This window comes from Myotis myotis, unplaced genomic scaffold, assembly GCF_014108235.1.
Source record: "Myotis myotis isolate mMyoMyo1 unplaced genomic scaffold, mMyoMyo1.p scaffold_m19_p_2, whole genome shotgun sequence".
Taxonomy (NCBI): domain Eukaryota; kingdom Metazoa; phylum Chordata; class Mammalia; order Chiroptera; family Vespertilionidae; genus Myotis; species Myotis myotis.
Window position 1 is genome coordinate 72,158,676 of NW_023416324.1, and position 12,392 is coordinate 72,171,067.

A 12,392-nucleotide genomic window follows, 5' to 3' on the forward strand; every position below is an offset into this window, starting at 1 on the left:
GCTTGTCTTTTAACTTTCTAGATAGTATCTTTTCATGAGCAAACTTTTAAAATTTTAATGAAGTCCAATTATCTTGCCATTACTATGTGTATATTTTGAACACCTTTATTTTAATCTATTTAGCTGATAAATTGATCTTTTTTGTTAGGCAAAAGGAATACACAAAGGTAGAAGACATGCCTATCTGTTGTAGAGCCTTTTTAGTTTCATAGGATAAAAATCAAGAAAAGGAAAATACGGAATTTTTGTTAGACTTGAATCTGCCTATCAGTAGATCATGTTTCTGGAATTAAATTCTCTCCAGTCTTTAGCATAACATTTCAAGTGAAAACAATATAACCAATTAAATGGGATTCTAGTACACTGCTCTGATTTATCCTAGGGGATCTCTCTATGTTTATATAGCTAGTATCTTCAAAATTGAGAACATCTGTGGAAAACATTTAAAGAATTCCTTAGAAAGCGGATTTTTAGAAAACCTTATAAAAGAGGGCTCATAATTAACTGAGTATGCATGAGTGTGTGTGTGTATGAATATGTATATATATACACACACACACACATATATATATATATATATATATATATACACACACACATATATATATATACACATACACTAGAGGCCCGGTGCACAAAAATTTGTGCACTCGGGGGGGAAGGGGGGGTCCCTCAGCCTGGCCTGTGCCCTCTTGCAGTCTGGAACCCCTCGGGAGATAACGCCCTGCTGGCTTAGGCCTGCTCCCGGGTGGCAGAGGGCAGGCACAATCCCTAGGTGCAGCCCCTGATCGGGCTCAGAGCAGGGCGGATTGGGGTGTTGGGGCGCCACCCCCTCTCATGCACAGAGCAGGGCCAATCCGGGGGTTGGGGCGCTGCCCCCTGTCACACACAGAGCAGGGCCCATCAGGGGGGTTGGGGCTCCTTACCCTGTCACGCATGGAGCAGGGTTGATCAGGGGGTTGGGGAGCTCCCCCCGTCACGCACAGAGCAGGGCCCATCAGGGGGTTGAGGAGCTCCCCCCTGTCACTCAGAGAGTAGGGCCGATAGGGGGGTTGGGACGCCGCCACTGTCACACTCAGGGCAGGGCCGATGGGGAGGTTATGGCTCTACCCTGTCACACACAGAGCAGGCCCCATGGGGGGGGGGGGCGGGTTGGGGCGCCGCACCCTGTCACACACAGAGCAGGGCCGATCAGGGGGTTGGGGCGCTGCACCCTGTCACACACAGAGCCGCAGGGCGATCAGAGGTTGGGGGCTCCCCCGTATCAGGCACAGAGCAGGGCTGATCAGGAGGTTGGGGCGCCTTCCCCTGCCACAAACAGAGCAGGGCGGATAGGGACGTTGTGGCCCCGCCCCCTGTCACACACAGAGCTGCAGGGCGATCAGAGGGTTTGGGTGCTGCCCCGTCACCCTGATCCCGGTGCCGGGAGGCCTCTTGGCTCCGCTGATCCCGGTGCTGGGAGGCATATTACCCTTTTACTATATAGGGTAGAGGCCTGGTGCATGGGTGGGGCTGGCTGGTTTGCCCTGAAGGTTGTCCTGGATCAGGGTTTGGGTCCCCACTGGGGTGCCTGGCCAGCCTGGGTGAGGGGATGATGGCTGTTTGCAGCAGGTCACACACCATTCAGGGTGGGGGTCCCCACTGGGGTGCCTGGCCAGCCTGGGCGAGGGGCTGAGGGCTGTTTGCAGCTGGTCACACACCCTTCAGGGTTGGGGTCCCCACTGGGGTGCCTGGCCAGTCTGGGTGAGGGGCTGAGGGCTGTTTTCAGGCTGGCGGGTGACGGAAACTCCCAACCGCTCCTTTTTTCTTTTTTCTTTTTTTAATTCTGGGCCAGCTTTAGCTCTGAGGCTCCAGCTCTTAGGCCTCCGCTGCTGATAGTAGGTATCTGGTTTGTTTCGGTTCGAAACAATGTATAACTCCAGCTCTGAATCCAGCTCTGAGATCCCAGCTTGCTGAAAGCTGGTTTCTGGGTTTTTTTTTAGCTTCTGTATTTGTTAAAATGTTTCAGACTGCCGGCTCAGAGGCCTGCAAGGCAGGCAGGGAACGGTGGTTTCCTCCGTCACTGAAGCAAGCAAGCCTCATGTTAGTTTCAAGCTGCCTGGCTGCCGGCCGCCATCTTGGCTGACAGTTAATTTGCATATCACCCTGATTAGCCAGTGGGAAGGGTAGCGGTCGTACGCCAATTACTGTTTCTCTTTTATTAGATAGGATATACATGGCATTTCTGAAACAGTTTTGCAATCTCATAAACATTTTAAAATAGATAATCCTGTAATACCGTTGAGATTAGAAATAATAAGCCTAAGCATTTTTAAAATATGAGCATCTACTCTTACTGAATTGTAGTTAAGTTTGCCTTTCTAGCCTTGTTCAGTGTGACCTGGTATTCTATTACTGAAAATGTTTATTCTGCAGATTCTTGGAGCTCAACTAGATGTTGAATAGATGGCTGAGTAATATATGACTCCTGTAGTAGGTGTGGAGATATGCTACCCAGATTCCTCTTCCAGAAGGTCTAGTCTAGCTGTGATAAGTGCAGACCAGGTAACCCTTTCTGCCCCATTTTAGGATCTGCATTAGCTGTAGAGCCACCTTCCTAAGGTCATGACCTCCTTGGAGCAGCATGCATTTGTACACTGAGCAAGGAAGAGGTATAAAGACCTGATCATTTCAGCCAATCACAGCTTCCCACCTGGTTAGGTGAAATTTTGTTGGGCCTGCATCACAGTTTAAATTCTGCCCAAACTTGCTTTCTTCATCTTCCTTTCACAGGTGTTGAGCCCCAATAAACATATTGTACCCCAAACATCACCCTATCTATATTGTGGAGAAACCAATCTGCAATAGCTCCTGATATCATAGAACTAATATACTGGGAGGAAAGAGACATTAAATAAGAAATTTGTAATGTGATCATAGCATAGGGTGCTATGATAGTGTGTTATTAAAAGAACCTAAGCCTGGTCATGATGTTGTTCAGGGTGGTGGCTTAGATCAGTAGTCAGGTCTGGGTTAGTGCCAGACTAACTACTTTGAGTAGCATGAAACTTAGATATACTTACTTCTTCCTTTCCAAGCCAGTTTTTTCATTTGTAACATGGGAATGACACATAGTCTCTCATCCTGTAGGTAACTAACCTGGGATTGTTCACATGGCTGGGAAAAGGTTCCTAGCATCAAGAGAGAGTGTCCAATGCACAGACATTTTCAGACCTTGCTTGCGTCATTTTGCTAATGTCCCATAGCTAAAGCAGTTTACGTGGCCAAATCTTTTTTTTTAAATATACTTTGTTGATTTTTTACAGAGAGGAAGGGAGAGGGATAGAGAGTTAGAAATGTCGATGAGAGAGAAACATCGATCACTGCCTCCTGCACACCCCCCTCTGGGGATGTGCCTGCAACCAAGGTACATGCCCTTGACTGGAATTGAACCCGGGACCCTTGAGTCTGCAGGCCGATGCTCTATCCACTGAGCCAAACTGGTCAGGTCAACGTGGCCAAATCTTGATTCAAGAATGGAAAAATAGATTTCACCTCTCCATGGGAGAATTTGAAAAAACAAGTATATATGTGTATGCGCGTAAATTTACCAATATATATTATCTGGTAGTAGAAGTTAACATTTATTAAACACTTTCAATAAATGACTTACACTAATAAAAGGGTAATATGCTAATTAGACCAGAGAGACCAGACGTCTTCCGGACGTTATCCCAGATGTCCTTCCTGACAAAGCCGAGGGCGTGACTGGCCTGCAAACTGCCCATGGCCCCTTGTCTGGGCAGGCCCATCCCTCAGCGGGGACCCCCACCCCGATCTGGGGCCCCTTTCATGGCAGGCCAGCTGGCCCTCACCCATGCACTAGGCCTCTATACTATACTAGAGGCCTGGGGCATGAAAATTCATGCACTGGAGCGCGGGGGGGGTGGGGGGGGGAGGGTTCCCTCAGTCCAGCCTGCCCCCTCTCACAGTCCAGGAGCCCTCAGTAGCAGGAGGTGACCCGGAATTCAGAGGAAGGTGACGCCCCCATCATACCTATGCTGCTGCCACTGCCAGCAGCGCAAGCCTCAGCTGGCCCTGGTTACCTGAGCCGCGGGTGGCCATGGGTGGCTGGGCAGCTGCCATCCAAGGCTTGCCAGCGCCTCGGGCCCGCCCTGGGTGGTGGGGAAGCCACAATCTGAGGCTTGACAGCATCTTGGGCCCGCCCTGGGTGTCTGGGCAGCCGACATCCAAGGCTTGCCTGTGCCTCAGGCTGGCCTTAGATGGCTGGGGGGCTGAGGGAAGGACCGGCTGCATCTGCCGCGTGTGCCCCCTCCCCCCCCGGCTGGGTTGAAAGGACTGGGGGATTCTGGCGGGGCTGAGGGGACTGGGTGCCACCATCTTTGTGATGGCGCGATGGTCAATTTGTATATTCCCTCTTTATTAGATAGGATAATAAAAGGGTAATATGAAAATTGACCCTAGTTGCAGAACGACCATTGGACCAGTCACTATGAGGCTCACTGACCACCTCTTGTTCCTTTCCCTGGCCAGCAGGCTCCTATCACCTGATGGCCACCTGCGACGGGAGCAGGGCTGGCGAGCGGGCGGGAACAGCTGACCTCTCGGTCCCTTCCCCCGGCCGTCAGGCACAGATCACCTGATGGCGAACAGGGAACTGGGAGTGGGTGGCGGCGGGGGCGGGGCTGGCTGTGGGTAGCTGGGGAAGATGGCCCTGATAGCAGGCCAGGCCTAGGAACTATACCCGCTCACGAATTTCATGCCCTGCGCCTCTAGTACTTAATAAGGTGCAGCTGTACTGTTATACTTAATATAGTCTATGTATGATATGTTAAAGAAGAAACCTTTGGAGAATTTAGTACGTTCTTTTGATATCTTAAAACAAATTTTATGATGGGAATAGTTTGCAAATAAAGTGCTTTCTTTTTTTTTTTTCTGCAGTAAGAAAAATGGAAAACCACCATTACAGAAAAATGAGGTAAAATATTAAATCATCAACTCCTTGGAATTTTATGCATTTATTTGTTATATAATTTTGAATTAAGATAAAAATCCTAGCATTTTTAGAATTGGAGAACTTAAATATTACCTCCAATCTGCTACATATTATAGGAATTCTTCCTGAAATAGGAGTCCTTGATAGACTGGTATTTACTTGAATCTTCATTTGTTGGAGAGTACCTAGGAGGCAGACATAATTGTGTTAGTTCCCGCTCATGATGAGATTAATCTCCCCCCTGGGCACTTAGTGATGGCCTATTTTGTCTTTTGCAGCAACATAGGACAAGTCTACTCTCTTTTCTCTGATAGGCCCTTGTATTGTTTAAAGATACAGTGGGGCCTTGACTTACGAGTTTAATTCGTTCCGTGACGGAGCTCGTAACTCAAATTACTCGTATGTCAAATCAACAGTGAATGAGTGAGGCACGTGATGCTGGGCTGATGTGGCGTTCACTGTGACGTTCGCTGTGCCAACTAGCGGTGGGGTATCTGAAGCTGGTTCGTAACCCGAATTTTAGCTCGCAACTCAAAGCAAAAAATCGGCCGAGAGACGGCTCGTATCTTGAAAAACTCGTTAGTCGGGACACTCGTAAGTCAAGGCCCCACTGTAGTTATATCCTTTGGGTCTTTTTTCCCCCCTATTCTAAGCAATCCTCATTTTTTTCAAGTGTCTCTGACATTGTTTCTGATCCTTTTTCAATTCTGTATTCATTCCTCTGGACCTATACTGTCTTAGTTTCTCTAGACTTAGAATAGAATGTAGTTGAACAGACATGGTCCGACTAGCATGGAATATATCAGCACTATTATATCTCTTTATATGTATTGCTCAAAGTCAGCCAAAAATTGCTTTTATTTTTTTAACCATAACTGCTGTTTACATTCAGTGGAAAGTGAGTAGAAGGAAGTAAATAATAAAGATGAGAGCAGAAATAAGTGAAATAGAGTCTAAAAAAACAATTCAAAAGATCACTGAAACCAAGAACTGGTTCTTTGAAAAGATAAACAAGATTGATAGACATTGAACCTGACTCATCAAGAAAAATAGAGGACCCAAATAAATAAAATCAGAAATGAAAATGGAGAAGTAAAAACTGACACCAAAGAAATACAAAGGATTGTAAGAGAATGTTATGGACAACTATATGCCAACAAATTGGACAATCTGGGAGAACTGGGTAAATTCCTAGAAACACAATCTTCCAAAACTAAATCAGGAAGAATCAGAGAATCTGAATTTACAGATTACAACTAGTGAAATCGAAGCAGTAATAATAAAAAAAAAAACTCCCAACAAACAAAAGTCCTGCACTGCATGGCTTCACAGGTGAATTTTACCAAACACTAAAAGAAGAACTAACACCTATCCTTCTCCAACTATTCCAAAAAACAGAGGAGGGAAGACTCCCAATCTCATTTTATGAGGCCAGTATCATCCTAATTCCAAAACCAGATAAAGACACTACAAAGAAATAAAGTTATAGGTCAGTGATGGCGAACCTATCACAAGAGTGTCAGAGGTGACACGCAAACTCATTGTTTTGATTGATTTTTCTTTGTTAAGTGGCATTTAAATATATAAAATAAATATCAAAAATATAAGTCTTTATTTTACTATGGTTGCAAATATCAAAAAATTTCTATATGTGACACAGCACCAGAGTTAAGTTACGGTTTTTTTCAAAATGCTGACATGCCGAGCTCAAAAGGTTCACCATCACTGTTATAGGTCAATATCCCTGATGAACATAGATGCTAAAGTCCTCAACAAAATATCAGGGAACTGGATCCAGCAATACATTAAAAAAAATCACACACCATGATTAAATGAGATTTATTCCATGGATATAAGGTTGATACAATATCTACAGAACAACACATATACCACATAAACGAAATGAAGGATAAAAACCACATGATCATAGCAATAGTTGCATAAAAATGCATTTGATAAAATCCAGCATCCATTTATGATAAAAACTCTCAGTAAAGTGGGAATAGAGGGAACATACCTCAATGTAATAAAGGCTATATGACAAACCCACAACCAACAACATACTCAGTGGGCAAAATTTACAAGTTTATTATAACCTTCAGGTATCATTCTGATGAACTGGTCATTTGACAGATTCTCAGCATCTGTATTTGTCAGTTGATGTCTTCATTTCTTTTTTTTAATAACAGCTTTATTGAGATACCATTTATATGCCATAAAATTCATCCATGTAAGTGGATGAATTTTTCAGTAGTTTTAGTTGTGAGACCATCACCACTAATTTTAGAAAATATTCCTCTCCCCCAAAAGAAATCCTGTACTCATTAGGAGTCATTCCTCATACTCTCCTGGGCCCTGACAGCCACTAATCTGTTGTTTCTACTGATTTGCCTATTTTGGACATTTCATAAAAATGTGGCTATTTGTGACTGGCTTTTTTCACTTAGCATGATGTTTTTAAGTTTCATCTGTGTTGTTGCATGTATCAGTACTTCATTCCTTTTTATTGATGAATAGTTCCATTGTGTAGACATACCATATTTTATCAGTTGAGGGAAATTTAGATTGTTTCCATTTTTGGCCTATGATTAATAATGCTACCATGAACATTCATATGCAAGTTTTTGTGTGGATATATGTTTTCATTTCTCTTGGGTATATACCTAGGAGTAGAATTGCTGGGTTGTGTGGTAACTCAGTTAATTTATTTGAAATAAACATTAATTTTCCCTATAAGTGTCAGCTTATTTGGTTTATGATATTAGTTCATCTATATGATATCTATATTATACATATTACACTATGTACTGTTATATATATTACTAGAAGCCCAGTGCACGAAATTTGTGCGGGGGGGGGGGGGGGCGGGCGGTTAAGGTGCCCTCTTGCAATCCGGGACCGCTCTCTCCTAACCGCTTGCCTGCCTGCTCGCTCCTAACCTGCTTGTTCCTAACCGCTCGCCTGCCTGCCTGCTCAATGTGCATCGTTTTGGTCATTCCAGTTGTTCCATCGTAACGGTCGCTTAGGCTATTATATATGTAGATAATAGGTCCATCTATTAGTATAATTTTGAATGTAATTCTAGCATCTAGTCCATTAGGTAGCAGGTATTATCTACAAATTTAATTGGCCTTCCCTTTTGTTGTCAAAATTGCTAATAGAATTAACTAGGTAAGGACCAATGAGATTACTCTGTGACATCTCTTAATTTTTTTTTTTTTATGGTTATGTTTTATTCAGCTGTAACTTTATTCAACTGTACCAAAACCTGGTCTTTATTTGTCCATTAAGGCCACAATAATTTTATAAGAAACACCAAATTCCTTGATTAATTTAGTAATCTTTCAACAAATATTGAGTCTCTTATATATGCCTGACATTGTTCTTGGCTCTGGGTGTATAGCAGTTATAAAAGTAGGTCCCTGTCCTTATGGAGTTTACATTGTATATGTCAGCTCAATACTAGTATAATATCCTCAAAAAGAAGAAAATTAGAAGAGTTTAACATGACTTATTCCTAGTAAACTCACACTGGCTTAGAGTGGTTAGTGTTTCTTAACACATTGCGTACCGCTCATGAGTTTTCTCACGTTTCGCGTGCCATCTGTTATGGACCTTAGACGTCAACACACTGTCTTGTCCACTGTGGGGCGCGGTTGCCTCGGACTAATGAAAGGACAGGGTCCTCTCACTTCCATGTGCAAGTCCCAGCTGGAGGGCAGGGCCCTCCCAGCACAATCGTAGCCAGTGGCTGTGGTTGTAAGCTTGAACCTATGGTCCAAACACGTGGCCCCACGTGCCTTGTGATAGAGTTTAGGTGCATGTAGTTGAGTAGGGTTGAGACTCACGAGAATGCTGTAAACAACGTGATCACACCCCTACTTTGCCTCGTGGCATCTACTATAAAATAAAGACACGGCTTCTGGGCGCTGGCGTTGTCTCCTCTTCCGGGAGCAGCGTCCCACCGAGACCCAGCTATTATTCTCTTGTCTGTCTTTCCTTAATCCTTTCACCCCCCCACTCATAGACACCCTTGGCCGTGCTGGCGCGGCACAGTCCACATCGAATGAAGCGATCTCATTGGTGGAAACCGTGCAGGTCAATCTACGAAAAACTATATAATTGCACGAACCCGTAAAGCATTGCAGTTACATTGTATTTTGGTCATTCGAATAGTCTTCGTCTTCAAGTTCCTGGCGCTTTTAGAAATGCCCTCTCTCAGAAAAAGGAAGGAAACCAACGAAACTGATATACTTCTGGAAGTATTTAATGATAGTTTATCAGATATTCCTAGTGAGATCGAAGATGCGGATGACTGTTTTGACGATTCCGGAGACGATTCTACTAACAGTGAAATTATTAGACCTGTAAGGAAGCGCAAGGTGGCGGTGCTTTCAAATGATTCCGACACTGACGAAGCTACTGATAATTGTTGGTCTGAAATTGACACACCACCACGCTTACAAATGTTTGAAGGTCATGCGGGGGTCACTACATTTCCGTCTCATTGTGACTCTGTACCCTCTGTGACCAATCTCTTTTTTGGTGATGAATTGTTGGAGATGTTGTGCAAAGAGTTGTCCAACTATCACGATCAAACCGCAATGAAACGCAAAACACCATCTATAACACTAAAGTGGTCTCTGGTTACACAGAAGGACATCAATAAATTCCTTGGCCTAATTATTCTGATGGGTCAAACAAGAAAAGATAACTTGAAAGACTATTGGTCAACAGATCCTTTGATATGTACCCTTATATTTCCACAGACAATGAGTCGCCAGAGATTTGAGCAGATATGGACATTCTGGCATTTCAATGATAACGCCAAAATGGACAGTTGCTCGGGGAGACTTTTCAAGATCCAACCTGTGCTGGATTATTTCCTGCATAAATTTCAAACAATATACAAACCAAAGCAACAGTTGTCTTTGGACGAGGGAATGATTCCATGGAGAGGACGTTTCAAATTTCGCACATACAACCCAGTGAAAATAACAAAATACGGTTTACTTGTTTGGATGGTGTGCGAGAGTGACACCGGCTATATCTGCAATATGGAGATATATACTGCTGAAGGAAGGAAATTGTAAGAAACTGTTCTTTCAGTCCTTGGACCCAATCTTGGCATATGGCACCATATTTACCAGGATAATTATTACAATGCTACATCTACTGCTGAATTGCTGCTACAGAACAAAACTAGAGTCTGTGGGACTATTAGGGAGAGTAGAGGTTTACCGCCAAATTTGAAAATGAAAACATCAAGAATGAAGAAAGGTGACATAATATTTTCCAGAAAAGGCAATATTCTTCTCCTAGGATGGAAAGACAAGCGGGTTGTCCAAATGATATCAACGATCCATGACACTTCTGTCTCAACAACAGGAAAAAAAATAGAAAAATGGGAGAGAATATTGTAAAACCTACCTGCATCAAGGAATACAATGCCCACATGAAAGGCGTTGATCGTGTGGATCAATTCCTTTTGTGTTGTTCTATTCTAAGGAAAACGATGAAATGGACAAAAAAAGTAGTGCTGTACCTTATAAACTGTGGACTTTTCAATTCATTTAGCGTGTATAACGTCCTCAATCCACAAGCAAAAATGAAGTATAAACAGTTTCTGCTATCGGTGGCGAGAGACTATATAACGGATGACAATATGAAGGCTTTCTGGAACCAGAGACAAATCTTTCCAGCCCTTCCCCTGTGGGTGCAAGGAGAGCACCTCGTAAAGATCCACCCAAAGGTTGTCAGATGATATGAAGCAGCATGAACCTACGTGTATTCCAGTGAGTGGAAAGAAAAAATTTCCTACGAGAGCCTGCAGAGTTCGTGCTGCCCATGGAAAAAGGAGCGAATCTAGATACTTATGTAAATTTTGTTTGGTCCCTCTTCATAGAGGAAAATGTTTTACGCAATACCATACGTTAAGTACTAGGAACTTTAATTGTTTAATTGTTTTTGTAAATAAAAATGTTATAATTATTGAAAAACAACACCTAAAGTGCATTATGATCTGTAGTTATGATGATTTAAATAACGTGCAGTTTGCCCAAAAACATCTGGTCCCTGGCGTATGTCTTCGAGATTTCTATGCGGTACGCAATGTGTTAAGTATTCCCAAATCCTCCATATTAATATCTATTCTCTGAATATCCTGGAGATTGACATCAAAATTTCTCTTCTTTAGTTTCCATCATCTTTTCTGCAGGCTTTGAAAAATGGTTCAAGATGTGTTTATCTTTAGTGGTCTGGCATATCTCCATCTTCATAATCTCATATATCTAAGGTATAATCAAACCATAGCTGATTTATATCAAACCTTAGTTATTTATATCTACTATCTACATATTATATCTGCAAGTTCTAGGACATCATCGAAACTAGTTAGTACAGCTAAATTCATTCACTTGTTTTTAAATTTTCTTTTTTTGTACTATGTTTTTATCATATATAGTGGGGCCTTGACTTATGAGTTTAATTCGTTCTGAGACCAAGCTTGGTAAGGAGTTCGTTAACTCAAATTACTCTGTCAACTCAATGCAAAAAATCAGCCGAGAGACAGCTGGTATCTCAAAAAACTCGTTAGTTGGGACACTCGTAAGTCAAGGCCCCACTGTACTTATTTACTGATCATACTGTGTGAGCAAGATAAATTTAGATTAATAGGTTTGCAAGAAAAGGATGTAAGATATTGTGCACACTGATACCACACTTGTAAAATTTTTTGAGGAAGTGCACACACATGCACATTATATACATCTATATATATAAAGAGGTAACATGCTAATTGGTCCTAACGGTGTCACAGTAACAACCAATTTGCATATTGACAGACCAGCAGGAGGCTGCATGTACAGCAGGGGATGGGTGGCTGGAGCCAAGTTCCTGGGGATCTGAATAGAGTGCCTGACAGGAGCTCGGACTGCAAAGAAGGAAGAGGAAGCGGCCATGGGGAGCTCTTCCAATCCCCCTGCATGGACACCCTACTGCAGCCCCCGCATCCCCGGGGGTACGGGGAGGCTGACCGGACGGGGAGAAGACCCAGCCTCGAGGGTAGCAGCAGCCCACATCTCTGACTCCCAAGCTCTTTGCCCGCCACCCCCACCAGGGGCCGCCCACAACAATAGCACGCTGGCGACCACCCGTCAGCACCCCCGAGGCACCCGGGACCTGTGGCCTGCTGCTGCTGGGCCCCCTCTGCTGGGGCCGGGCATGCCTCTCCCTAAAACTCCAGACTCGGGTGGAGGCAGGCCTGAGTGGCCCCCCAGGGTCAGACCCTTTCCCCCCCCTTCCCCGGCAGTAGCAGCAGCACCAGCAGAAGTGTGCTGAGCCTCACTGGGGGCATGGCTAAACCCGTCCTCCTAGCCCGCCTGGCTCTGCCCCCCTC

At 43.9% G+C, this 12,392-nt stretch overlaps 1 protein-coding gene across 4 annotated transcripts in view; it reads left to right on the forward strand.

The window, feature by feature from the left end:
• The window catches only part of ABCD3 (ATP binding cassette subfamily D member 3), a 96,862-nt gene that overhangs the window by 22,259 nt on the left and 62,211 nt on the right, over positions 1-12,392 (forward strand). For 3 of the 4 annotated variants that reach the window (XM_036347345.1, XM_036347341.1, XM_036347342.1), the window contains exon 2: positions 4,942-4,978. The exons of the other annotated variant lie outside the window; for it this stretch is intronic. In XM_036347345.1, coding sequence (XP_036203238.1) covers positions 4,942-4,978 — 37 coding nt within the window. The remainder of the gene's footprint in view (positions 1-4,941; positions 4,979-12,392) is intronic. 4 annotated transcript variants of the gene reach the window in all.